This window comes from the organism of the source record quoted next, unplaced genomic scaffold (assembly GCF_019419815.1).
Source record: "Pyrus x bretschneideri cultivar Hongxiangsu unplaced genomic scaffold, Pyrus_bretschneideri_v1 Contig44, whole genome shotgun sequence".
In the NCBI taxonomy this organism is placed as follows: Eukaryota; Viridiplantae; Streptophyta; class Magnoliopsida; order Rosales; family Rosaceae; genus Pyrus; species Pyrus x bretschneideri.
In genome coordinates, this window is record NW_025999768.1 from 2,193,050 (window position 1) to 2,218,389 (window position 25,340).

The 25,340-nt window shown below is 36.8% G+C and overlaps 2 protein-coding genes across 3 annotated transcripts; one reads left to right on the forward strand and one right to left on the reverse strand.

Annotated features, from left to right (window-relative positions):
• Nucleotides 1-2,317: 2,317 nt before the first annotated feature.
• LOC103939806 lies at nucleotides 2,318-5,203 on the forward strand. 2 transcript variants are annotated; one of them, XM_048567290.1, is made up of 7 exons: nucleotides 2,318-2,439; nucleotides 2,601-2,822; nucleotides 3,102-3,187; nucleotides 3,328-3,474; nucleotides 3,625-3,748; nucleotides 4,379-4,665; nucleotides 4,855-5,203. In XM_048567290.1, exons 2-7 carry the CDS (start codon nucleotides 2,633-2,635, stop codon nucleotides 4,945-4,947), a joined length of 927 nt encoding a protein of 308 aa, XP_048423247.1. In that variant the 5' UTR covers nucleotides 2,318-2,439; nucleotides 2,601-2,632; the 3' UTR covers nucleotides 4,948-5,203. The 2 variants fall into 2 exon arrangements, with proteins under 2 accessions (XP_048423247.1, XP_048423246.1); XM_048567289.1 differs by having other exon boundaries at nucleotides 2,321-2,439; nucleotides 2,571-2,822.
• A 744-nt stretch (nucleotides 5,204-5,947) lies between these two features.
• Nucleotides 5,948-12,174, reverse strand: LOC103939805 (potassium channel AKT1). The gene is given in 12 exon segments (XM_009349918.3): nucleotides 5,948-6,972; nucleotides 8,285-8,360; nucleotides 8,464-8,553; nucleotides 8,555-8,659; nucleotides 8,799-8,984; nucleotides 9,096-9,128; nucleotides 9,244-9,342; nucleotides 9,468-9,713; nucleotides 9,799-10,107; nucleotides 10,205-10,262; nucleotides 10,361-10,726; nucleotides 11,850-12,174. Coding segments are annotated over 12 exon segments (2,646 nt in total). The 5' UTR covers nucleotides 12,041-12,174; the 3' UTR covers nucleotides 5,948-6,085.
• Between the last annotated feature and the right edge of the window lie 13,166 nt (nucleotides 12,175-25,340).

Below are 25,340 nucleotides of genomic sequence, written 5' to 3' on the forward strand. Positions count from 1 at the left end.
TTCAATAAATTAAAGCACCAATAATTTAACAATTCAAATTTAATTTTGCGGACAGTTACTCTAGTAAAATATTACTAATCAGAATTACTATTAAGGTTAACCATGATTTATCTTTAATTATTTCCATGCCACGAATCGACTAACGCTATTTATGTAGTGGATGATACTTGAGTTATCAAGACACAATAACATGGGGCCCATGACCAAATAAAGCAGAGCCGTTAGAGTTTGTTATGATCTGTTATTTCTCCCGCCAATTTTCAGTTCGGGACTCATCACATATTTACCAATTTACCCTTCACTCTTCACCTCCCTTCCCTTATATCTCACAACGGAGTAGTGCTGACTGAAACCACATACACATTCAATCATCAAATCTTTCAAGAAATAAGAGAGAGAGAGAGAGAGATCAAGAATTGAGAGAGTGAACCCATGATTCACCGTCGTTCTTGAAGCGGAAAACACGAAGAAGGAAACGAAGATGGTGGTGAAAGACACAGAGAAGTCCCTGTAAGCTTAATGCTTCTTGCATTGCGTAATCAACCATTTCAGTTGATCGAGTTTTGAGAGAGAAAATTTTGTGGGAAAATGTTGGATTCCAGTGAACAAGAAGCTCCAATTGCTGGGCAAGTCTCTCATTCAGGCGAACAAGAAGCACCAGTTTCTGGGGAAAACTCCGATTCCTACGAACAAGAAGCACCAAATTCTGAGGAAAATCTCGATTCCGGCGAAGCAGCACAAGATTCTGAGGAAATCCCCTATTCCGGCGAAGAAGCACCAACTTCTGAGGACAACTCCAATTCCGGGGAATCAGCACCAACTTCTGAGGAGACCTCCGGGTCCAGCGAAGAAGCGCCAATTTCTGAGGACAACACTGATTCCAATGAAGACCTAATGTCAGTGACCGGTTCCAATGAAGTTGAAGGACCCATTTCTGGGAATATATCCGATTCCGGCGATGCAGCCCCAGTTTCTGAGGGCAGCACCGATTCTGGCGAAGCAACGTCTGCGGAAATGTCATCGACCGAAGCACCAATTTCTGGGAAAATCTCAAATTCCGAGCAAAAACTTCCTCCAATTTATGTGAAAATGTCGAATCTATGGAAACAAGAGGAAATACCAAATGGTGATGATTACGTTCCATCGTTGATCGATAACACTGAACTTGTACAGGCACTGCTTAAGGAGCTGAGGATTGGGGATCCAACGTTGCTCGATTTCTTATACATGAACAATGCTCTTCCTCATACCGCCGCGAGTCAAAACCCTCTTCATCGTCGAGTGAAAGCGCAGCCGACAATGTGGAGCCGGGACAAGGAAAGATCGACGAGAAAGGCAAGGGGAAAGAAAAACAAGAAGATGGTGAAGGCAAGGGGAAAGAAAAGAAAGAAGATGGTCAGTTCTGACATGCAAGAAATAAAGATCTATCGAAATTATGGGATTTTAGATTTGTAGCTAGTTACCATGTTATTAAAATCTCTGTGAATTTCGGTTTTGTTCATCGAATTCAATCGTACAACTTGGAATTAGTGTAATGAAGAAGAACATCAAGTCATGGAATGCCTGTTGGCTTTTTTCTGCATTCTATTTAGTGTACAGTTTTCTGTATTTCGTATCGCTTTCGATTTCTTTGTTTGTTACGATAAATCGTAATCGTCATTCATGTGAATCGAGTACTAGTTTGTCATACGACGAAAGTTAATGAAATGCTTGTGTTCGCCTACCCTGCTAAGCATTACAATGTACAAGATGAATTGATTGCAAAGAAGCATAAGTTCACTGTTCAATAGAAGACATAATTGATTTAGCAGTAAAAAGGCAACCCCAAAGGCCCCCAGCTTTGCGAGAGTCCGGGAGAGAGGGGGGGGGGGACGTCTATGTTTGACTCAACTAATATAGTTATGAAATTAATAGAGAAACTTTGTGATAGAATTGACGGTTAGGAGTATATTAGTATGATAAAAGCTCAGAGGGTTAAAACCAAATGAAAATTCGAATGCAAAGTGATATATCAATTGCTAAAATATTTGAGGAGCGTTGTATTGAATATAAAACCTCGCGTGTTGAACCGAATATAAAGCCTCTTACTTGTATCCCAAGCAACAAAGCTTCTTTGGTAAAACAAACTTGTGCTCTGCGCAATTACTCCACCATTTCATCGTAGTGGAAAATTCAGAGATAGGAAACTGAATTGGGTCAAGTGGCCCATTACACTACAGCAATAAGGCCCAATTGATAAATCCATGAAGCCCATATAAACAGGGCCCAAGCTAACTCAATGATTACCCAGTCAACGGGTCAAGCCATCGCGGCGTGCGCAGTACGCACCGCGTGTTGTATAGAAAACCTTAGAATTTCCAACACAGCTATACACGTGTCGCCATCGTAAAATCATCCCTTTACGAATTTGCCTAGAAATTTCTCCGCAAAACAATCCAGGTATTAATTGAATCCCCAAACAATCCGTAATTTGTTCATCAATTTCCTTCGGAATCCCCGATAAATTTCTGTAAAATTTACCGATTCTCACTCATAAACTCGAATTGCACTTGAATTTTGACAAATTTTAGGGCTTTTGATCTGTTCTGGTTGGCAATTAGGAGCTGGATTGGGGGTTTCGGGCGGCCGATCCATGAAGGGGGAAGTGCAGCTGGGGCCAACAGGTGAAAGGGAGCGAGACCGAGACCCTACTGACATTGACCCGCTGCTACCGAACCAGGTCGATTCGTCGCCGGCAAGCTCGAGTGAGATCAACAATGAAGACCTTGAGTCTGGCTCTATTCCCAGCTGTCGAATTTGTCTCGAGAGCGATGCCGAACCAGGTCAATCGGTTTTTGATGAATGAAATTAAGTTTGTTAATTTGAATTTTTGTTTAAGCAGTGTTGGATTTTCAGTGCCATCTGATTCCTGAGGAGTGTTTTATGTTTTGTGGGTTAAATTGTTGTGATTTATTGCAATCGTAGTTCGGAACTTCGAAAGATTGTATCTTGTTGTAGTTTAAGTCTATGTTTATAGGTTGCAGTAATTTGATTCAATTGAGAGTTGAAATGAGTATGTTGCTGCTGCTGTTGGTCTGATTTGTGTTGGTTTAACTTTACAGGGGATGAATTGATTTCACCTTGCATGTGCAAAGGCACCCAGCAGTTTGTTCATAGGTCCTGCCTCGATCACTGGCGCTCTGTTAAAGTAAATAACTTTTTTCTATTAGAGTGAGGATGTTGTGTATCATGGTGAATAATTCTGTATCTCAGATTGTGCGGGAACCGCACATTACTTAATTATTTACTGAACTTGTTATCTCCTCCATCTTTCATCTGCTTTTCTAGGAAGGATTTGCTTTCTCACACTGCACAACCTGCAAAGCGGAATTTCACCTTCGAGTTGAAACATATGAGGACAATACCTGGCGTAAGATAAAATTCAGAGTTTTTGTGGCAAGGGATGTTTTCATCGTATTTTTAGCAGTGCAATCAGTAAGCAATTGTCCTTTTGATTATGTTCCATGATACAATTTCATTCTTTAGCTAATGAAGCATTTCTGTTTCGGTTGGAATTCTTTTGATATAGTTTCATCTTGTAAGGCAATGAAAAACTTGTCAGTTCTCTAATTAATTATTTTCCAGATAATTGCTGCTATTGGTGGCTTTGCATATGTTATGGACAAAGATGGTGCATTCAGGAATTCATTTAGTGATGGTTGGGACCGTGTCTTGTCAAAACATCCTATACCATTTTATTATTGTATTGGTAAATTCCTACATCTTGAAACTGTTATGTAAAAATGTTATGTAGTTCAGGGTTTTTCCCCGCTTGCATCATGGAAATGCTTGAACACTCCAATAACAAACGTGGGACTAGCTTATTGAGTCAGTAACGGTTGCTAATTAAAGTTTGTTATCGTTTGTGTCAGAGTGGTAGATCTTAGGGAATTTTGAGTTTCTGACAGAATGAAGGCAATAGAAGTCCCTTCTTGCTGTTTGAAGTAATATTTTGGACATTTCTATGAAATTTCAATGAAAGATGTGCACCAAAGACATTAAGTAATTTCTATTAATAGATCTTTGTGCTATGTCTCCCTAATCTGTATGCCACACACCACCCCACCCCCACCCCCACCCCCCCGGCCCCCCTCTACTCTCTCTCTCTGCGCTTATGAAGTAGGCTCCCTTCCCTACTTTGGCCTTGTCTTCCTCATAATAGTAGGAATGTTGATATGGATAAATCTGATCTTATCGTCTCATTTGTTATTACGATAAACTTACTTTACCATTGTTTATAATGGGAAGGAAATATGAGGACAAATAAATGTAGTAGTTGTTCACATCTATTGCTTTGTATTTTAAATCGTGTTTGCCACTGTGCATTTGTATACACCAGGTGTCCTAGGCTTTTTTGTACTGCTTGGATTTTTTGGGCTCATACTACACTGTTCATCGCTCAATAGCAATGACCCACGGATGGCCGGCTGCCAGAACTGTTGCTATGGTTGGGGAATTTTGGATTGTTTCCCAGCATCGATGGAGGCTTGCTTTGCCCTGGTCATCGTTTTTGTTGTCATCTTTGCCATCCTTGGCATAGCTTATGGTTTCCTTGCCGCCACCATGGCCATTCAGCGGATCTGGCAGCGACATTACCATATCCTGACCAAGAGGGAGCTCACAAAGGTTAGTCTTCGACATTCTTCTCCTGTGCATGTCTTCATGCTTGTATTTAATCATTTCTTGGATGTGGCATGGACTTGCATTAATTTGCCAAACCAAGAGAGAGTGTGTATCATCTCGTAATTTTCAACTCTTCTAGATATTTGCATCATTCAGAAGTCCCGGAATGCTTATGGTTTCAAAATTTTGCAGGAGTATATAGTGGAGGATCTTCATGGATGCTACACCCCACCGAAACTAGATCCCGAACATGAAGCACGTCTGAAAATGCTGAAGTTGTTGTAGATAGAGAAATAAATTTCAGGATATGAAATCCGCAATGTGTATTTGCACTTGTAACTTGTTGAAGGATCCTGTGGCTGTAGAGGGAAAAGAATAGTCTCATTTTCCCCAGAATTCACCAATATTGTAAACCCTAATCTTGGAAAGATGATCCAACAAATGTTGGGGGGGATGACCACTTGTCCAGTACTTTTGTACTCTCATGACTCTTGTGATATTTGCTTTGCTCCTCGATTGTACCAGTTGAGCTATTCTTCGACTAGTGTCCTCTTGAGTGTTTATATATCTCCCGCGAAGCGGGCTTTTCCGGTTGTATTCCCACCCCAGGTCATCTCCCTTAATTTCTGCTGAGTGAGAGAGGTTCGAGCAAAACTCCCTTATTTTCTTTCATGTATCCGGGGAGGAATGACGTCGCAACTGACAGGACGAACGATGTTGTTGGCATACGAGTGCGGTGTCACCGGTAACAAGACGGATGTGGAAGCACAGACGGAGGGTCAAGCGGCTCATCTGGCTGGACCAAATGAAGAATGAATGAAGCTCTAATTTTCATGAGTGAGTTTGGTAGACTACATTGCGAGTTGTTAATTTGAGTTGTGTTGTAGGGATGCAAATCGGTTTGAAACAACTCCAACTTGCTTTAGGTTTGGTTTGTATTTGGCTCATCGAAGCTCTGCTTGTGAAGGAAACAAGCCGAGCCTCAAACTTAAAACACTCGTGTGCTCGGTTCTTGAGCGACTCGTGCTCCTGAATATATGACATATTGACCTATCCTACTAGCCTAATTTATAGTTGCATATACTTGTACTACAATTTAATTTCTTTTAGTCAACAATGAGAAAATAATCTGCGCGTTGCTCGAAATAAGACTGATTTTATTTTACAATTTTTACATTTTCAAGCTGCAAATCATTTACATTTTGCTGCTACATACATTTAACTTGCACAGTAACTTGACGTGCAAGTCATAATATTGAAAGAAAAAAAAAAAAACACGAAAATATAACAGATGACAGCAGGAGGTTAACTATGGACATCATTTTTCATCCACAGTCTCTCAATCCAGCATATGTTAATCTGGATTAGTCCGTGGTATTACAGACAATTTATCTACAAATCCTCCTTAATTAATTGGAGGATTTTAGCTGTTAGGTTCTTCTTGTTCTTGTTGTGATTCACCAGCACTTACAAAAACAAGATGATCACCGTCTCTAATTACATCTATATCGTCGATTCCAGCTCCATCTATGCTCACGATTTTCACTGGCAAGAGTCCGAATTTCTTTGCCCCTATCTCAACCAACTCCTCGTAAGTCTGTGGCAGCAGCACAAGTTTGCCTTTCACTTCACCCTTTTCAGGGCAACTAATCGTCACCCTAGCAGCAGGGTTGCTTACGTAGTTCTTAGGAACTTTCGCCTCTGCAACGGAGAAAAACAAGTCTTTCTCCCCTGTGTGGGCAGCTGACATCATGCCAAACAGTGAGTTGTGGAAGTTATTAGTCCTACGCCTCGGGCGATTCCTTCCCCATGATCCTCCCTCCACTCTTGAAAACGAGCTGTCTGTGGGTGGAGTGTGGATAGTTGGCTCACTTGTAAACCTCCCAAGGAACCGGATCCCACTCTTGTGCTCGGGAATGGTCATGACAACTTTGGGTTCTTTACTAGAGTGGAAGAGGCTCTTTATGTCTTCGTGTCCTTGTTGTTCCGCTAGAGCTCTCGGGGTCCAGCCATGGAGGTCGGGTTTGTCAACGTCAGCTCCTTGGTCCAAAAGGTATTTGACAATGTCTACGTTGTCTTCGGATACAGCAACATGGAGAGCTGTGGTCCCGTTGCTTTTCGGACGCGTGACATCTCCGCCATGTCGGACAATTTCCTTGAGCAAATCCAACCTGTTTTGCTCAGCAGCAGTGCAAGCAAATTCACCTATATCCCCTGAGTTCAAGTTTGCACCATTGTCTAACAGCAGCTTGGCAATTTGCTCATGACCATTCAGTATTGCCTCCCAGAGTGGTACATTCCCATCTGAATCTGTCAATGCATAAAAACAAAGTTAAGTTCATGTTAAACCTAAAATGTTATCTTAAATCACAAAGTAAACGAGTAATTAACCGACGGTTAATAAGCTGTACATCTAAAGTACGTTTGAAAAAGAAGTAATTAACCAACTGACAATATTCTAAACTATTTCAATTTAGGAGTCAAACACAGATGCCACCTGTGGAGAGTTGACTTTGAGAGTGGACAACCGCCCACATTAAAAAAATGACCTAATAATTGACACAAGCCATGTGCATACATACATGCGGTTCATTGCAAATAATTCCATCAAGTCTACGGAGACGATCTATCATTGGAAAGGAAAAAGAAACGCGTCGACTATCTTCGCTTGATAAGACGATATTCTAAACTACTTTAGTTTATAAATAAGGAGATTCGAAGCTAAGCGCAAAAATGTAGTACATGATTTTGACCAACTAACATCACCCACGTTTTTATGCAGACAGAATCACAACAATTTTCTATTTGCACGAACTACGAGATGTGTGGAGATCAAGAAGTTACATACAAAAAAAAATTTCAAAAGATAAAGAAATATAGAAACCAAACCCCTACATTTTAAAGATATTATATTAAAAAGGATTCGGATAAGATAATTAAACAGATTTTAAAGCCTAAAATAGCATGATGTTTGCCTCTGGACTCTGATGCATATAAAAATAATTAAGCATAAGAATTTGAAACAAATAATTGAATCAAGTAGTTCATAGGTTAATTAGGTAAAGTCAACAGACACAATAAATTCCTCTATGGAAGAGTATGTAACCGGATATTCATTCTTTTTTTTTTTTTTTTTTTTTTTCCACGAGGAGAAAATGAATGACCGGTTACATGGTAGAATCCTAACAGAAGAGTATTTCTGAATTATAGTTAATTAGTTATGGCAAAGGTCAGACACAAAACCGAGCACAATGACGTTCTAGGATTCATGTAGCCGACCCCACTTAGTGGGAAAAGGCTTTGTTGTTGTTGTTGTAGTTATGGCAAAGGTCAACACATAGGACCAGTATTTCTCTACATGGGCAAATTATATTAATTTGATCTTAACTCTATGTATAAGTGATTTATCCTAATCGCCTATGGAGCCTACGATAAAGTATGTTTGACAATAAATCTTAGCGAAATAATTGAACGGACTTTCTTGCATTAGGAATAGGATGGCTCTACTAGGAGGATATTTATTATAATTCAAACACGATTACTCTTAATGTCAACTCCTTGTCAACAGTTATATGTTTAATGGTGGTTTAACTTAATGATTTGTTAAAGGATTGGATAGTACCTCTGCTGTTAGGATCTGCCCCATCGTCTAGCAGAAGAAGCACGCAGTTCTCGCTTCCTTTCAATGATGCTATGTGCTGGTTTTTCACAGAACAAAGAGGAAACAAAAAATGTGTGTAAGTATTCAGAGTTTGATGAACTAGAAAAAGGGTAAAATCAAGAGCAGAGGACTTTGCATACCAGAGCAGACCTCCCATTATTATCCGATTCATTTGGATCCAGACCCCGTTTCAACAACTGATTCAACAACAAGTCGTCTCCTCTGATTGCATGCAAAGCATAGACTGAGAGGCAGGTCCATTCTACCCCGAGCCAGCATGGTCTCTGTCTCCAACAAAACTCCCTCCATGATTGGGTCCTTGAGGTCTTTCAAATGCTGCAACCCACCAAGAAAGAAACACCAATGTAGAGTGCAACAGGTTAAAAATCATCATCCAAATAAATTCCGAGTAGAAACAAATGAGTTTCTTTAACTTATGGATCAGACGTCGCAAGGTTATATCAAATAATCTCACCTGAAGGAGATTATTCATAATCACAGTCCCATCTCCAACAGTAGCTTGAACTATGTTTAAGAATGTAGTACGATTCAGCCGCAGAAGCTGAGTCAATCTTTTGGTCCTAACTGTAAAGAGCTGTGGTCTGTAACAAAGTACACCAATCTCACCAATAAGATCACCAGATTTTGCCTCACCAATGACCTGCAATTAGTAAAAGTAACGTTACTCAAAATTTTATTTGTCACATCAAACCAAGGTCAAAGCAACTACCAAATGCAAAAGATATCCTTTCTATTCAAGTGTTAGACTTGCCTGTTCAGCTCCATTTTTGAGAACCACTAAATCCTGTAACGTAATTCAAACATTAGATTCGATTGTTCAGAAAAGAAACTCGAATAAAGAGAATAGGAAATTTATAATGTCTTTGAAATTTAATGAGAAAGAAAGATGAAATTGTTACCACAGCACCAGTGACAAGTATGTAGAAATCTGTGGGTGCTTCGTTTTGCAAGATTACATCTTCTTTGGGAGGAAAATACTCGGCTTTCATCTCCGAGACCTTTGAATTCAGAAGAAGAGTAAGAATTTAAACCAAACATCCACACAAGATACTTTGAAAAGTTCAGACAAGTTCACTAGAGAGAAGCATTTAATTGAAAACTTTGAGATTGGGTTTGAACTTACCAACTGAAAAAGCAAGTCATTTGAAACCCCATGAAACAAGTACACCTTATCTACAAGAGAGTAAAACAGATAATGTGAAATACTCGAGCGGATGGCTTTAGGAAGGGAATCAAGGGTCTCTTGTTGCTGCAGTCCTTCCGAGTCTGTTCTGAACTTCAGACACAAGTGTGCAACCATCTGATCCTGCAGGCGTACAGGCAGTTGGTTCCTCTGCGCAAAACTGGAAGCAGCTTGTATGGTATCCCTCTGGTAAACAGAAGCAACACAAATTAATATTCTAACATATAATGAATTTTATTGAACAAAATCCAATAAGTGAATATTTACTCACAAATTTTCTAGTTCGACTGGTCCCGTGGACAACCAAGTTGGTCATATTTCCAATTAAGTACGATGTCAATCCCAGGTTGAATAACATGTAGAATATGTCAAAGATCATCTCCCTTGTATTGACTGGATGCAGATCTCCATATCCAACTGTTGTTAGCGTTGTGATCGACCAATAAACTGAAGTCACATACCGAATCCACAGGCTTTGTTCTAGGATTTTTACTCCTATCCACGTTTTTGCAGGGTCGCGATAACGTGCAGCTATAAGATAATAGAAGCATCCAGCACAATGAATGGCAAAAAGGGTGACCTACAAAAGAGCATCAAAATCCCATAAGATGGTGATTCCATATAAGAAAATGCATTTTGTTCATGTAAATAATCCCAGAACCATAAAAATTACTTACGCATATAAGTTTTGCACAGCGAACCCAAAAGTAGTTATAATTCCTATCTTTCTCCAATCTGTTCAAGCAAGATAGTGGGGAGGTTAATATAAAGACAAACTTCTGCTTATATATGCATTTTTCGCAGTCAAACAACTTCTGGGACTATTGCCATACCTGGAAAATAGGGCACTAACTCTTCGTAGACGCCAAAGACGAAGCATGTTGAAAAAGCCATAAGACTGCACAGATTTAGGAAAGATCCTCGTGGCTAGTTCAGATGGGATTGTGGATATGACATTGAAAATCAACCAGGATCTTGCATACTTCCAACCAATCTTTTTACGATCATCAACAAGTAAATATGTGGTCTTGTCCAGGTAAGCCACAAAGAATGTGAGAATGATATCAATAGCAAAGAAACCATTGACAACATTATCAACAATGGAAAGCGGTCCCCCTGGTCCTTTAAGAAAACCAAATTCAAACGGCGATACCCAAGCAGTATAGATGACAAGAACAACAAGAAATGTTTCCCATATCCTGCAAGAACAAATTCAATCTGAGCCAAGTTTAGCAACAAGATGGATCTTTTACGAGTAAGAGAATCCCAAGAAATATTATCCAAACCAAGATTGCAAATTTATGCTTTGAACATATAATTCTTCCAGAATTTAAAACATATGGGATGTCTTGGTTCAGTGATTAGCATTCAAAACTCTTCCTTTTCCATCTGATTCACAAATTTCAAGAATCATGAATAAAACTGCAGATTGTTTTCCATACACGAAAAATTCAGATCAATTACAGGCCTCCAAATCCGAAAGTTCTTGTCTTGTTAAAAGAATTTATAACTTTTTTTCGTAACCAACGGTCGATTGATATGTCTGATTCAGTTCGGAGAACATAAATCCGGACTCAGTCCAAACTAATGGGAATAAAAACCGAGCACTTGAAAACAGCAAAGGTATATTCCAACAGAGAATCAACACAAATTTCTTTTAAAAAAAAAGGAAGATACTTTTGGGCCCCCAGAAATTTTAGCAGTGACATAATTTGAAGTTTCAACAACCACCACTTTTGTCATGATTCATGATTATTCAAAGACATAACAACAACCACTTTAGAAGCATAAGGCTATGAAGAAATAAAATAAAATGAAAATTAAAAACCAAAACAAATGAATCCTTTGAAACATTGAAAAGGCACCCCCAAGATTCAATGCCTGTCTTTTCTAAATTCCAAAAAACATACAGTAAATTAATACACAAAAAAGCAGAGAAAATATAACCAAATAACACAAATACTAATTAATATGCATTCAAAACAATGCAAAAATCCCATTGGAGAGTAATTATAAACAACCCCAGAACAAGGAGAGACTTTTCTGTACGCCGGGTACACGGCCTGGTACACCAACACCTTAGTATGACATAAAACTCTCAAATAAACAAAAACCACAAAGCTTCAACCTTTTGTGGCAAAAATTCAATGGTTCTTTCCAAAACACAAAACTCAGAAGAAAAGGTAATATAAAAATATGCAAAGAAACAAGTTTAGTCAATGCAACCGACCCACTACACGCTACAGTAAGAAATTAAAGATTTTTGGGTACACAAGGTGTTTGATAAAAGTAATAGCAGAAAACAGAAGTCGGAAAAATAACCTGTAGCGGCGGTCGTACGGAGACACAATAAACCGGCCGAGCTTGATACGGCGGTTACTCGACCTTGCACCGAGAGAAGGTAAAATCCCAGTTGTAAGACTGTACTGGCTGCCGTCTCTGGAGAGCTCAATCTGCTCTTGGCCGCACATTGAGACGCTGAAGACTCCTCCGGTTCTGGTATTGCTCTCCATTGGTTGTATGGAATTTCTAGAGAGAGGGAGGGGAGGAGAGAGAAGGAGGAGGACGTCAGTGGTGGAGGAAGTGCTTTGGGTTGTGTTTCTTGGCAGGTTTGATCACCGTTTTGGTGGGATTTGCAGGTGCTATAAATAGGGAGGTCTGCTAAGACTCGCAGGGGGCGTTTGTTGCGCTGGACTATCTCGGACTGGATTAGCTTCAAGGACTAAGCTGGACTGGCTTAGACTAGACTAAACTGGACTAACTTAGTGAAGCGTTTGGTGCAGTATTGGACTAAGAAGCTGGATAATAACAAATTCTAATATTATATTATTTAATATATAAATTATTAATATTTTATTATGATCTTATCTTTTTCTTCATCTTTTCCTACCATTTTCGTCCCACTCTTTTCCTCTTCTCTCATCGTCCCAACATCTCCCTTCTTTTTTCCTCTTAGACCTCTCAATTCATGTCTCTTTCTCATTCCTGGTCAAACTCCTTATTGATTCCAGTGTCTATTTCTATGTCCTCCCTCCCTCTCTAGCTATGTGTTGTTCGAATGGAACCTCACGGCTCCAATTTTCCCAACGAGTTGCAGGTTTCCCGATATGTTTTCCGGCTAACCCTCGTTAAATTGGATGAAGTTAGCACCGCCAAAAAATTCATCATCATCCCTAGACCGAGATCTTAGCTTTGAATGCTCGAATCTGTCATGGATTTGAAGAAGCCCAAACAGGCCGAGACTTCCAGGCCATTTTCCGGCCACATTCGACCACATTTTGGCCTCTATTCAGGTAAAATCGTAATCTTGTCACTCCCAGCTTCAATTTGGTATATTTTATATGAAAGTTGGTTGTGAAACGAATCTGAAGGGGAGTCGGAAAGTTAATGATTGATCTAGGTGACCAGAGATGACAAGGAGTCTGTCGGGAGTGGTCGTTGAGCATGACGAGGACGAGAAAGAGAATATAGTCTTAGCTAGTCCCATGGTTATTGGGGGGTCTCGCTAAGACCTCTTAGTGAAGGGTTTTGTCCATGCTAGTCCCCTTTAGTCTCATTAATGTTAGTCCCAGCATGGAACATACACAGTATTGGACTAATAGCTAGTCCAGTCCAGTCCAGTCCAGTCCAACTTAGTGAGGGCAAACAAACGCCCCCCTATTGGATTTGTAATATTTTATTTTTATAGGGCTTTTGACCTTTATTTCGCGCTCACGCGGTGCTTCTTCAAGCGGAATTGTCTATCCTCCCATTTTCGATGCTCTTTTATGTCCTGTTTATGTGGTCATGGTTAAGTTACTTTAACATTTTATATTACTATTTATTTTTGTCTTATTATCTCTATAAAAAAATAATATAAAATATTGACGTAACTTAATCGTGACCACACAAAGCAGGAAAGCAGTGAAGGGCACGAAAAGTGAGAGGGCAGACAATCATTGTCCTCTTCAAGCTCTGTCCCACTCTTCCTACAGAATTCAATGTTTACAAAGTGGGAAAGAGTTCATCTGTAGATTTCTTCTATTAAGACCACTAGATCAAGTGATTTGAATTTTTGTGATCAACAGCTAAAAACAGAGATTTTTTTTTTAAGTTATAATAATTTTAGTCGTTAAATCAAATTTTAAATGTCCAAATCACTTGATCTGGTAGCCTTGGTGGAAAAAATTCAGAAAAGATCTCTTTTCTACAAACTGCTCTTAAATGAAAAACACTTTTTGAAAAAAATATTTTTGAGTCCAAAAGTACTTGAATGTTTTATCAAGATTAACTTGAATTTTTATTAAAAATTAGTATCAAATATACTTTTCACTAAAAGTTTTCAATGATTTAAAAATACTTTCTTAACAAACCCGTACTATCTCTCTCAATGTATACACACACTATTATTTTATAGACTTATTAATTGATATGCCCTGAAACTATAATTTAGTCTCATTTTAACCTTTTCGCTAAACCAATTTGTGGGGACAGATTAATTAATGAGTCTTCCTTTAGGATAATATTATGAAACTAAATTTGTAGACAAAATTTCGTAAACTAAATGACATAGCAGTTGAAGATTGAATTATTACTTAAACGTTGATAAATGTGCTCATTCCTATTGATGACACATCATTTAGTTTGTAAATTTTGTCAACAAATTTAATTGTCCTAGCAGTACTCTTTCCTTTATGTTGAATAAAATTATTTGACCCCTTTACCCCTGTTGCAAATTTATAAACTGCGTAATTGATGTCGACTGATGACGGTATCAATAAATATGAGTTAAATCAGCTAATTAGAATAGTGTGTCCATTCAATGAATCAACTTGGAATAAGCTTGAAAATATCAAAGGTTAGTTCTCTTACATCAAAGTTTGAAATCCCTTTACATATATTTTCCTTTTAATGAACCAACAAAATTACAAAGAAGATACCAATGGAATCCTAATGTTTAGAAAATCAAAACAAATATTAACTCATATATTAGGAAGATTAGAGAACCAAATACAAAATTGATTATGATTATGTACCAAATTTGATAATGAATCCGCAACCATATTTGCATCTCAGACGATATACTTAAAAACTACCGCCATTTATTATGACGGTTTGGTGGTATTCCTTTTTACTTGGAAGTGAGACGTTTTAGGTTCGAATCTTATGAATGAAAATTTAATAACAAATTAGGTTGCCCATTGTATGACTTTGCCGAACTCCCTCTCTCCTCAGTGTAAAAATATCGATGTACTAAAAAAAAAAAAAAAAAACCTACCCCTTTTGATGAAGACCTAGTTTTTTAGATATCAACCAAAATCTTATAACCCCCTTATATAAGTAGTTTCTTGTAATTTAAACGTATTGCCCATAATAAACCATGCCTAAAAACTGTTATCTCAAATTGAATAACCAGAAGCATGACTACTTAAGTAAGTTCCACCAAGTTAAAATTTTCTCAATTTTCCAGTATTTTTAAGTTTGAACAGAATATGCAAATTTTGTCATATAATAACCAGAACTAAGTGGTTTCCAAGTAATCATATATCCACTATTTATTATTATTTTTCTTCTTTTTTAAGGTAATTATTTGCATTCCAAAATTTGGATCGAAGGTTTTTAATGTGCAATATATTATTTATGTTTTTTTTAGTACAATGATATATTTACACTAAGGGAAGGGGGAGTTTGGCCAAGTCAAACAATGGACAACCTAATTTGGTATCGAATTTGCCATCTATGAGATTCAAACCTAAGATACTTATAAGTAAAGAGAAACACCACCAGACAGTAGTACTAAGTGACATATATTATTTATGTTAGATTATTCATTATTAATACTTTTACTGTAATTTAAAGCCGTTTAGATTATTGTTTGTAATGTATTCTTTCTTTTTGAAATTTATACTGCATCATGTTCTCAATGAAACCCAAAGCCAAAAATAGGCCGACAACAATAGGATTCCATGGGCCCGTTGCAATGACAAATTCAGGACTCCGGTTACATGATTCGTACACTAAATTGCCTCCTTCTAAATCATTTTTTTGCTTTCCCGTTTGTATTTTTTTTGTAGATTCCCTCTAAATTTGTTGTGTTATCGTTGTAGCTTACGAAATTGTACGGCCCAAATAGAAGTTGATGCAAGAATGCTTAGGCTACCTGTGGCTAAGTTGTTTTGAATTTAGTAACACGACCGATGGCCAAACTTTAGACACGTCGTGTCAAGCGGAGGAAAACTTTCCAGTAACATAATACATCTCTTCTCCTCGCTTCTCACTTTGTAAGTAATATATGACGTGATGAGTATGACTATACATAAGCAAATGAACCTTGTCAAAACACACTTGCTTCTCACGCTGAGTTGCATGTATCCACGTACTGGTACCACTGTTTTCTCCAACGTATAAATAGAAATAAAATGGAACAAGAGAAATAAAAAAATTCAAAAAATGAATGAAATAGCTATCAAACAGGTCATCACTGATTCACTGCTCTAGGAGAGACAGGGAGGAGTTTTCTGAGTGCTTAGGAATAATCTACAAGGAGGAGTTTTCAGAGTTGTTCAAGTTGATTTGGCATGCAACATAACAAAGATGTCCGTCCTAGTCATTTGTCCTTCTCCCTCCAAATGGCGCTAATTTTTTATTTTATTTTATTTTTATCAGGGGATTGCCAGATTGGTACTATTTGGATTCTGGAATGATCGACTTCACCGACACTTGATGTGAGATGAGTCAAAATTGGACGGTCTGATTATGATATCCATGAAAGGGATCCTCTCCGATTCCTTCCTCCTAATCTACCAAATCAGAAGATTCATGCTGTTGAAATTTGATTTAACAGCTGAAATTATTATAACTCTTAAAATGGACCCTTATTTGTAGCCGTTTGATCAAATTTCAACAACACGAATTCTTTGATTTGATGAATTAGAAAAAAAATATCCAGAAATGATCCATTTCCGATATCCATTTCTGTTTATCTGGAACAACTCACAAACTAACATTGTAAAGAACCGACCCAGTACTGTGTTTGCCTGCTGGTGTATCTGTACACATATATGAATGCACTTAGTTTATGAAGGGCATACATGAAAATTAAAGAATTAGATTTTTAACACATTAAAATTGTGTTTAAGTGATAGTGGTGTCCGCGTGTTAAATAATGAATAGAAAAGTTAAAGAAGAAGTCACTCAGTACTACAGTTTGGTAGTATTCCTTTCATTTAGAAATGAGATGTATTAGGTTCGAATTTCATGGATGACGAATTTGATATTTCACTCAATACTACGGTCTGGTGGTATTCCTCTTTACTTAGAAATGAGATGTCTTAGGTTCGAATCTCGTAAATGGTGAATTCGATGCGAAATTAAATTGCCCATTGTATGGCTTAATGTACTCAAAATACCACTAAATCATAGTACTAAGCAACAATTCATCGTCATAAATTTAATTATTCACTTATTTATACTTTCTTTTTTTTTTTTTTTTATAAAGAATAGTACCTGAATAATAAAGAAACTTACCTGCAATTGAGTATCAATGTAATGCTATTTCATACAAACCATACATAATTGTGTGTAAATGCTGACGCATGTCACGCTACAGTAGCATTCTTGTTGCCAAAATTTATTCACCTCAACTTGAGCACGTATACATAATTGAATTTTATACTTGGACAGAATTACACGGGATTAAATTTGTGATACACTTTTTGGTAAATCATCCGTGCAAATAAAAATGGTCGGATTCCCATGCCATTCGAAAGAATGTCTCATCACCTTCGCCTAGATGGGAAAAGGATCCTTCTTTTTTTAGGGATCTTAGAAATTCCGTTATGGTAATCGTTCATCGTATATTATACGATTATAAATCATTTTAAATTTAAAATTTAAAATTAAATATAAATAATACTTAACAAAAACTAACCGCATGATGTACAATGAACAATCTCGATCATGACATCCCTAAAATCCCTAATTCTACTACGATTTTAATTAGATCCTGTCGTTGTTAGGCGTGCAATAATTCCCATCTGGTTCTCCAAGAAAATGTTATTTACTTTTTTAGGCCCTGTAGCCATGATCTAAATGGTCGAGATGCTCACGAACATCACCGTTTAGGGAAAATGCATGTAGCTGCGGTATTGATGTCCAAACCTATTTCCCCTTCTCTCAAACAAAGTCAATGCACGCAACAGAGTTGACTGTTCATGCATTTAACCAGACCATGCATGCAGCATGCTCAATACGACCAGTAGACCTTCCATCTCAATTCCACATGGAAGACTGAAGGACGACTAGTTTGACTAGATGTACATGTTTTGCTTTAAATGCTCGTTAGTTCTTACCTAGCCTCAAGGAAAGGTAGGGAAGGAGCTCTCTTCCATGTTTATCATCCAAATAGGTTTTTGATATGATATATAATAAGGCTATACCTACCAATTGTGTCGACATAATGATGTGATTTGAGTGTTCACTTAAACGTTTCCCATCCAATAATTCAAATTAAGCTTTAGTTTTTTTTTTTTTTTTTTGACGTGACATAACTTACCATGATAAGTTACTTCAAGTACTTAATTATGCTAATGGGGATTTGTTAAATTTGATTGAATGGTCGAAATACCTTGATCAAGTTAGATTGAATAAATTTGTCATTCTAATGCAAAGAAACAAAATTCAAATAGTCACGTAATTAAATTTGGTTTGTAAAATTTATAGCATATATGTATGGGAAGAGGGAGACATGAAGCAATAATTTGGAGGGTTGGATCACAATCAAATATCGATGCCCCGACAAGAATCAATTTGATATAAAGCCACGCAGATGAAAGGAAATAGGTTATTATTGAACCCCTTAAAACTCAAATTCCATAACTTTCAATCCTTCGAGCCAATTTTACATGTTATAAAATCTGTGTCAATAGCAGGATAGATGTGCATCATCGAACAACAAGTGTTACAAGTACACACAAAAATATCTCTACGACGAGGAATTTAAAGGTCATATTCTTGAAAGTAATTTTCCCTGCATCTGAATTTTTGAGTTCGAATTTATCCTATGTCAATCTTTAATTATTGTATAGAAAAAAATAAGGTTTATAAAAATAAAAAAATAAAAGACCCACTGAAAACAAAAATTGTAGGCTTTTAGTTATATAGGAAGCTAAATCCTAAATTATGAAATTAGCATTGCTAATGCCGGCACCAACAACACCAAGCGAAGTAGCCAACCAACTAAGGAAAAGATATGTGAGCCAGGCCAGTACATTTGCACTCTAATTTCTCTTCAATCTTTTCGCACTTTGTTACTTTTGAAGCCATATACATTTTTCCCTCTGGAGTCTTCTCACCATTGCAGATGGCAGACAAAAGGTTTGCAAAGCACTTAATTATATAACTAATAGCACAAGACCGATTAAAAATATAAACTGGAGTATAACTATTGTTCTCTCTAATTATATCTATGCATGTGCAGCACACTTAGGTAGATAGCTAGCTTCCAATTGTATGTGATGAAAATCCTTTAATCATCTTATTGATAAAAGTTACTCTAAGGATAACATGTTGATCTTTCCAAGAGCTCATATTGACAAAAATTAAGGTTTGGCACCTAGATGTTGGTTCTTCGCCACCTAGGGTTGTAGTATGTTCCAAGGGTTAGGCTGTTCGCCCATAAAGCGGTATGTGAGATGGTGCGTTGATTTCATCTTGTCATACGATATTACTACGTGACTAGAAATATAATAATCAACATATCTATCATCAGATGAATATTGTTGATGATGAGTTGGCCAACTTGAGCCTCTCTCTTCCTCAAAGTCCAATCTATTTTTTAAGCAAGTTCCATCTTCTTCTAAGCAGTTATTAATGGGAATTGTTATTGACACTCCAAAAATCTCATTTTGCACTCTAAACTTTCTATAATTAGAAAGAAAAATATACTTGTGAGGAGTGTAGAATGAAATTTTTGGAGTGCTAATAACAGTTATTATTAATATTTATGAGATTTCTCGACCTTGTAACATTATTTTGTAATTGCTCTTTTGTCACGCTATTAGCGCCCCTATGTTTAACCAAAGAAAATTCATTTTTCTTTAATGGAAAGAGGAAATTAAGTTAATAAGAAGATTACGACTGAGATATACAAATTAATAAACAAATAATGTTAAAATTGAGTTAAAACTTCAAAAGCATCGGTGCCAAGCATTGCAAATTGTTATGTTGTAAAAGAAAAAGGGTAGGCAAGGGCGGATGCATTATAGGACCAAGGTGGTCCCAGGACCACCCAAAGGCCGGAAAACAAGCAAGTGAAGGTTCTCAAGGACCCTCTGAATATTTGGTACAGGTCTTTCTGTGCTCACCAAGTGTTTGATGTAATGTATGCTAAACATAGCTCAGCTGCACTTGACATGTTGCGTCAACAATACTCGACAAATGCTCTTGATAGCACTCGTCAAATTATTTCGGTAAATGTCGATATCTATTGTAATATATGCAACATGGTTTTGTTGACGCAGCAAGCCCATCAAGTGTCTAGTGCAATACCTTCGTGAATAAACTGAAATTTTTAGTGCGTTTCGCGCTATATTTTTATCTAAAAACTTTGACTTTTAACATTAAAACTCCCAAACTTCAAATCACGAATTCGCCGCTAGGCGGATAGAGAGAAACTGGTGCCTCCACGAAGTTCTTGATAATTGCAGAAAATAATGGCTTCCTTATATTGACTAGAAAAACACAAATAAAGTGGTCCATTAAGGCAAAACTAGGAATGTATTAGTCGATCGATTAGGCCATTAAAGTATATAACAGTGACATGGTACTAGCCTACTAGGTGCAACAAATAATGGAAACGACATAATCCATAATTCATGAATTTTAAACTTAAATTATTCCCACTAATTAGAAATGGATCATCGAGTCATCAAGAAATATATAATAACGTATTCCGAGATTTGATATAAGTGGTGAAGAATAAATGAATGTTTTGTTTTAATTTTAACTTGAAATAATCAAATACAAAGATTGACAAGAATTTTTAATCACCGAGTGATTAAAAGAACAAGGACAACACCGTGAAATCATATAATTCACTAATAATAAATATTCAATTTTTAACGTGAAATATCTCTTCAATGTCAAATTCAACATGTCTGTTCCATGAAAACTGCGATCGATCCTTATTGGTCATCACCAAACATGTTCCTCCCATAAACCAATTTGGTTACCTTCTTCACTTATTTAAAAATAAATTGAAAGTAAAAAGGGATCAGTATACATATATTATACTAGTACCTTAATATTGTGCATGCATATTGTTAATTGATAAACTAGTACATTAATAAAACTGATGTGGTGTAATTCACTATAGGGAGGTTAATAAAGGGTATACTGATAGTTATAATTGATGCACCTTAATATTTGATGTAGTTTAAGTTCTAACTAGTACTAATAGTTAGTGATATGAAAAGTTTGTATTTGAATTATTCATTATTTATTAGTTGTAAACAATTTAATTTCCTCTTTTATTTTCTTAGTATTTATTATCTATTAGACTATAATTCAATGTAAATGATTTGTGGTTTATTGTTTTAGGCACGGCTAATTTGGGAGGTGAGGAGAATACAACACAAGAAAATGAAATGCCACCTCCACCTCCTCGACCACTCCAAGTTGAAGTTCAACAACGTCAAAATCAATCACTACCTCCACGACCACCCATTGCAAGGGGAAGGGCTCAACCATCAACATCAAGGGGAAGAGTACAATTACCAACAAGAAGGGAGCAACCACAAGCATCAACAAGATCAAGGGGACGAAGGGGCCGAAGAGACCAACAATATTCATAGACTTTAAGCTTTGCTTTTTAGCTTTTGGTTTGTAACTTAATTATTGAAACTTTTGCTCATAACTAATTTTTTTGATTTTGGGTTTGTTACTTTATTTATAAACCTTGGCTTGTAACTACTATTTTTGCTTTTGAGTTTGTTACTTTATTTATTACTTTATAATATGTCAAATTTTAGCCCAAAAACATAATATGTCAAATTTTAGTCCAAAAGCCCAAAAGCATTTTGGGATTCCTGATTTGTCCCGAAATCCCGAAATTATTTCGGGATTCCCGAAAATTGGGATTCCCGAAAATTTGGTTTGGGATTGGAATTGAATTTGGGATTCCCAAAAATTTCGGTTTGGGAATCGGGACAATGGTTTCGGTATGGGATCCCATACCGAACCACCCCTAGAAATAACTATTTGTGAAATCAAAACGTATTTATTGATAATCTTTAAAGGCCCAACATGATCTAACATCTACGTCATCAATATTTTGTCAAATTAACCACCTATTATTAAGTATTGAGTTTTATCACAAAAAATTTAATAACTCACATATATAGTATATTATTTTTTCAAAGTACCAATGCGAGACCTATTTTCTAACAATTAAACATTTGTAGTAAAAAATTGTTTCGACCCCAATATAAAGAGAAAAACAAAACGCAGTTGAGCTTCAGGTTAGTTTGGGTTAATCTAGGCCAGCGACAGATTCAAGATTTTAACATTGGGTGGTCCTAATCAACGTACGCTAGACGCTAGTTTGGTAGCGAGTTGGGGCCTAGATAGATTTAAGTAAATGTATTATATCATATAAATAAGTGTCTCTTTACACTTAAAACAATATACTTGTATTGAGAATATGGGTTTATTATATTTAGGGAACTGCCATTAGCACTCCAAAAATCACATTCTGCACTCCTCACAAGTGTATTTTTTTTCTTTCTAATTATAGAAAATTTGGAGTGCAAAATTAGGTTTTTGGAGTACCAATAACAATTTTCTATTTTTGATTATATAACATACAAAAATACCATAATTTTGGCTCTAGTATTTTAGTGAATTTGATGGTATGAGATTAAAGTTTATGTAGTTACAAGTTCGTAGTACTTTATGAAATACTTTTAGAAGTCGCATGAATTTATAATGAATTTAAAAAAAAAATAATGGTGTTAAACATATGGTATAAAAAATATTGGTTGAGTAATACCCCAACCCTTTATTAGCACAACTTTATTGGACAACAACTAAAAAAGGAAATAGAAAAATGGGAAGTTGGTCATGTGGGAAATGGAGAGAGAACGTCTTTCTCTTCATTGGAACCAAAGTCCAAGAACAGTTGATCCATAGTGGTCTTTCTTGTGTTCCTCTTCATCTGAAATTAGATCTTTCTTCTTGGTTCAACTTATGTTGCGCATCATCTACACAACCATGATGGTTTTCTCTCTTCTACCACCTACTCAGACCAGTTGGATGGTCCTCAGAAGGTCCACATGTCCTTCTTTAGACTTTCGGGTGGTCCCGGAACCAGGTCCATAAATGGATCCGGTCTTGATATGGGCTTATATCCAATACGTACACTTGAAAACAAGAAATTATTATGGGTATTGCAAACACAAATCACGTGGCATATACCATTTTACATGTTACTACAAGTGTTCACAACATAATTTCTTTCTTAAGGGTGGATGATATAATATGGATACGTTGAAAGTTTCCAAAAATGTTTATATCAGGATACATCATCCATGACAACACACGATTTGATGCTAGAGCTGTGTTTTGTAGACAGAGGCAAAAGAGAAACCAAAATTTAATAAGGCTTCTTTCAGATTAGGGCAATTTAAATGGCACGAATAGAGGAACTTAGTTAAGTTGAAAGATGTAGATTGTCCCAATTTGAAAATGCATGGGTTCATTATCTTGAAATATTTGAAGACCTTTTGTCATTCCTTGAAAGTTCCGAAATTGTCTTGGTTTTGGCATTTAGGGCACACTGGTTTTTTCTGGACCAGGGCTCTTCTACACTACTGCTGCTGGGAAAAGTGCTTTTGTGGATGAAAAACCTGTAATTACCAAAGAGTGGACCTATTAATCATAGAAGTTTGACCTGAGAAAAGCTCATTTACTTACACTGATTGCCGGTTTCACAGTTTTACTCATTGTCTTGAGGAAGATCCAGTTTTTTCCATCATTTCCTGAAGTATCTCCCTTCCCAGGCCTTAAACAACATGAAATTTAAAACACATTTAGCAACAAGTGACTCTCAAAATATGTCCAAAAACCTGATTTTAATATGGTAGTTTAATTCAATTAACCGATAAAATTAAAGAACAAACTTAAAATAATAAATTATTGAGAGGGCTATTTCGGTTGGAGATTGTATATAGATATGGCATGACACTGTTCATTAAAAAATAATTTCTTGCAAGGCTATAATCTAGACGGAGGCTAAACGTAGCCCCTTCTGTTAGAGATGGCCTAACCATCGTATAACTGACCTACCATTGCTTGAAAAGAAAACCTGATTACCTTATTGTTAATCATCTCAAAAGTTGCCGTCAATGACCAAACCCAAGCATCAGCCAACACTTTGTTGTTGAGGTGAAAACAGTTTGGCATTAAGGAGCTGCCACGCAACATGAAAGTTGTGATATTAATGCCGCAAGAGTTGGAACAAGTAGCCCAATGCCATCATGGTCCTCAACTCTGCTTGATTAAGCTAAGCAGTCATTGAATACAGAAAATATATGCTCGGCTCGTTATTTGAGAAGAAACTATTCCTACTTACTAATCACACGTTGATAAGTGTTAAAATATGGTTTATACAAAGGAGGACTGACTCCTCCCACGAAAGACAACAAGAGATGAGTTAGGTTAGACGGGAGGATATCGATCTTTCTCTAGAAATGGTGCTAGCTATGACACTCATTTTTATACATGAAAATGTGCTTGATTTGTTCAGCTTGGATTAAGAAGGAAAACTGTCAGTAATTAGATACTAATGGCAAATATAGGAGCTTAATTCAACTTGTTTAATTTGTGATCCTACTGCTTATATATTTTCGTTTCTCTGGGCTAGAAGATTTGTTCATATAGTGGGCAATTTTTTGTTTTGGACTTGTATTATTCCTTCTTGGGCTTCAATGAATAGGCATGCACTGATCGGTATATATACTGCAGAGATGGGAAAATCTTTCTATTTCTAGGGCTGACGTGTACAATTTTCCATGTTGTCAATATTTGTCCTGTTAATGGGTTTAGGGTTTAACGACGAATGATCTTTATGGGACCAAACCGCCCTCCTCATATATTAATAATCACTGCTCATATGTATGAATGATGGGTCCGGGAAAAAAAAATTTTATGTACTCTCTTAGAAGCAATTCGATTATATTCTTCGTATTGACAATTGAAATAAAGCACCCAAATAATAAAGTCTCTAAGAAAACTAGTTAGATGTAACTATTCCAAGCATGTCACGGCTACTATTGAGAAGCAAGATGACGCATATTTTCTGGTTAGGAAAAGGGAAGCGTATCCTGAGTCCATGAACATGGGGTCGTCAAAGGCGCAACTACAGAGGCACAAAGAGAGGTCGTCAGAAATCGCCACTGAGTGAAAATTCCGTGCCTCTGCTCATTGAATCTGGAGTTCGTTCTGATTTGTGGCGCTTCGCTGCAGCAATGATGATGTCGTGTTTATTTTTTATTTTTAAATACTCAGGCCAAAACAACATCGTTTCGGATGTGGGATTAAAAAATAAATAAAATGGTTCGTCTGGTTTTGTTAAAAACTAAAACGGTTCGTTTAAGCTATCATACAATTCAACTTGACAAAAAGGCAAAACCTTTTTCCTACCATTGGAGAACACCGCGGTCTCTCCAGACTCCAGACTCCTGCGCCACCGCGGTCTATCCATCTGAACACCTATGCTGAAAAGCTTCCCATGATGCAATGGTTTAATCTAATAAGTATGTGTACATGCTAATTAAT

What these genes read in the sequence shown, in the direction of transcription:
- LOC103939806 (XM_048567290.1), top strand. Translation starts at nt 2,633, where the DNA reads ATGAAGGGGGAAGTGCAGCTGGGGCCAACAGGTGAAAGGGAGCGAGAC. An exon ending in ATCACTGGCGCTCTGTTAAA is followed by an intron (nt 3,188 to 3,327) that starts GTAAATAACTTT and finishes CTGCTTTTCTAG; the next exon opens with GAAGGATTTGCTTTCTCACA. An exon ending in ACCATTTTATTATTGTATTG is followed by an intron (nt 3,749 to 4,378) that starts GTAAATTCCTAC and finishes TGTATACACCAG; the next exon opens with GTGTCCTAGGCTTTTTTGTA.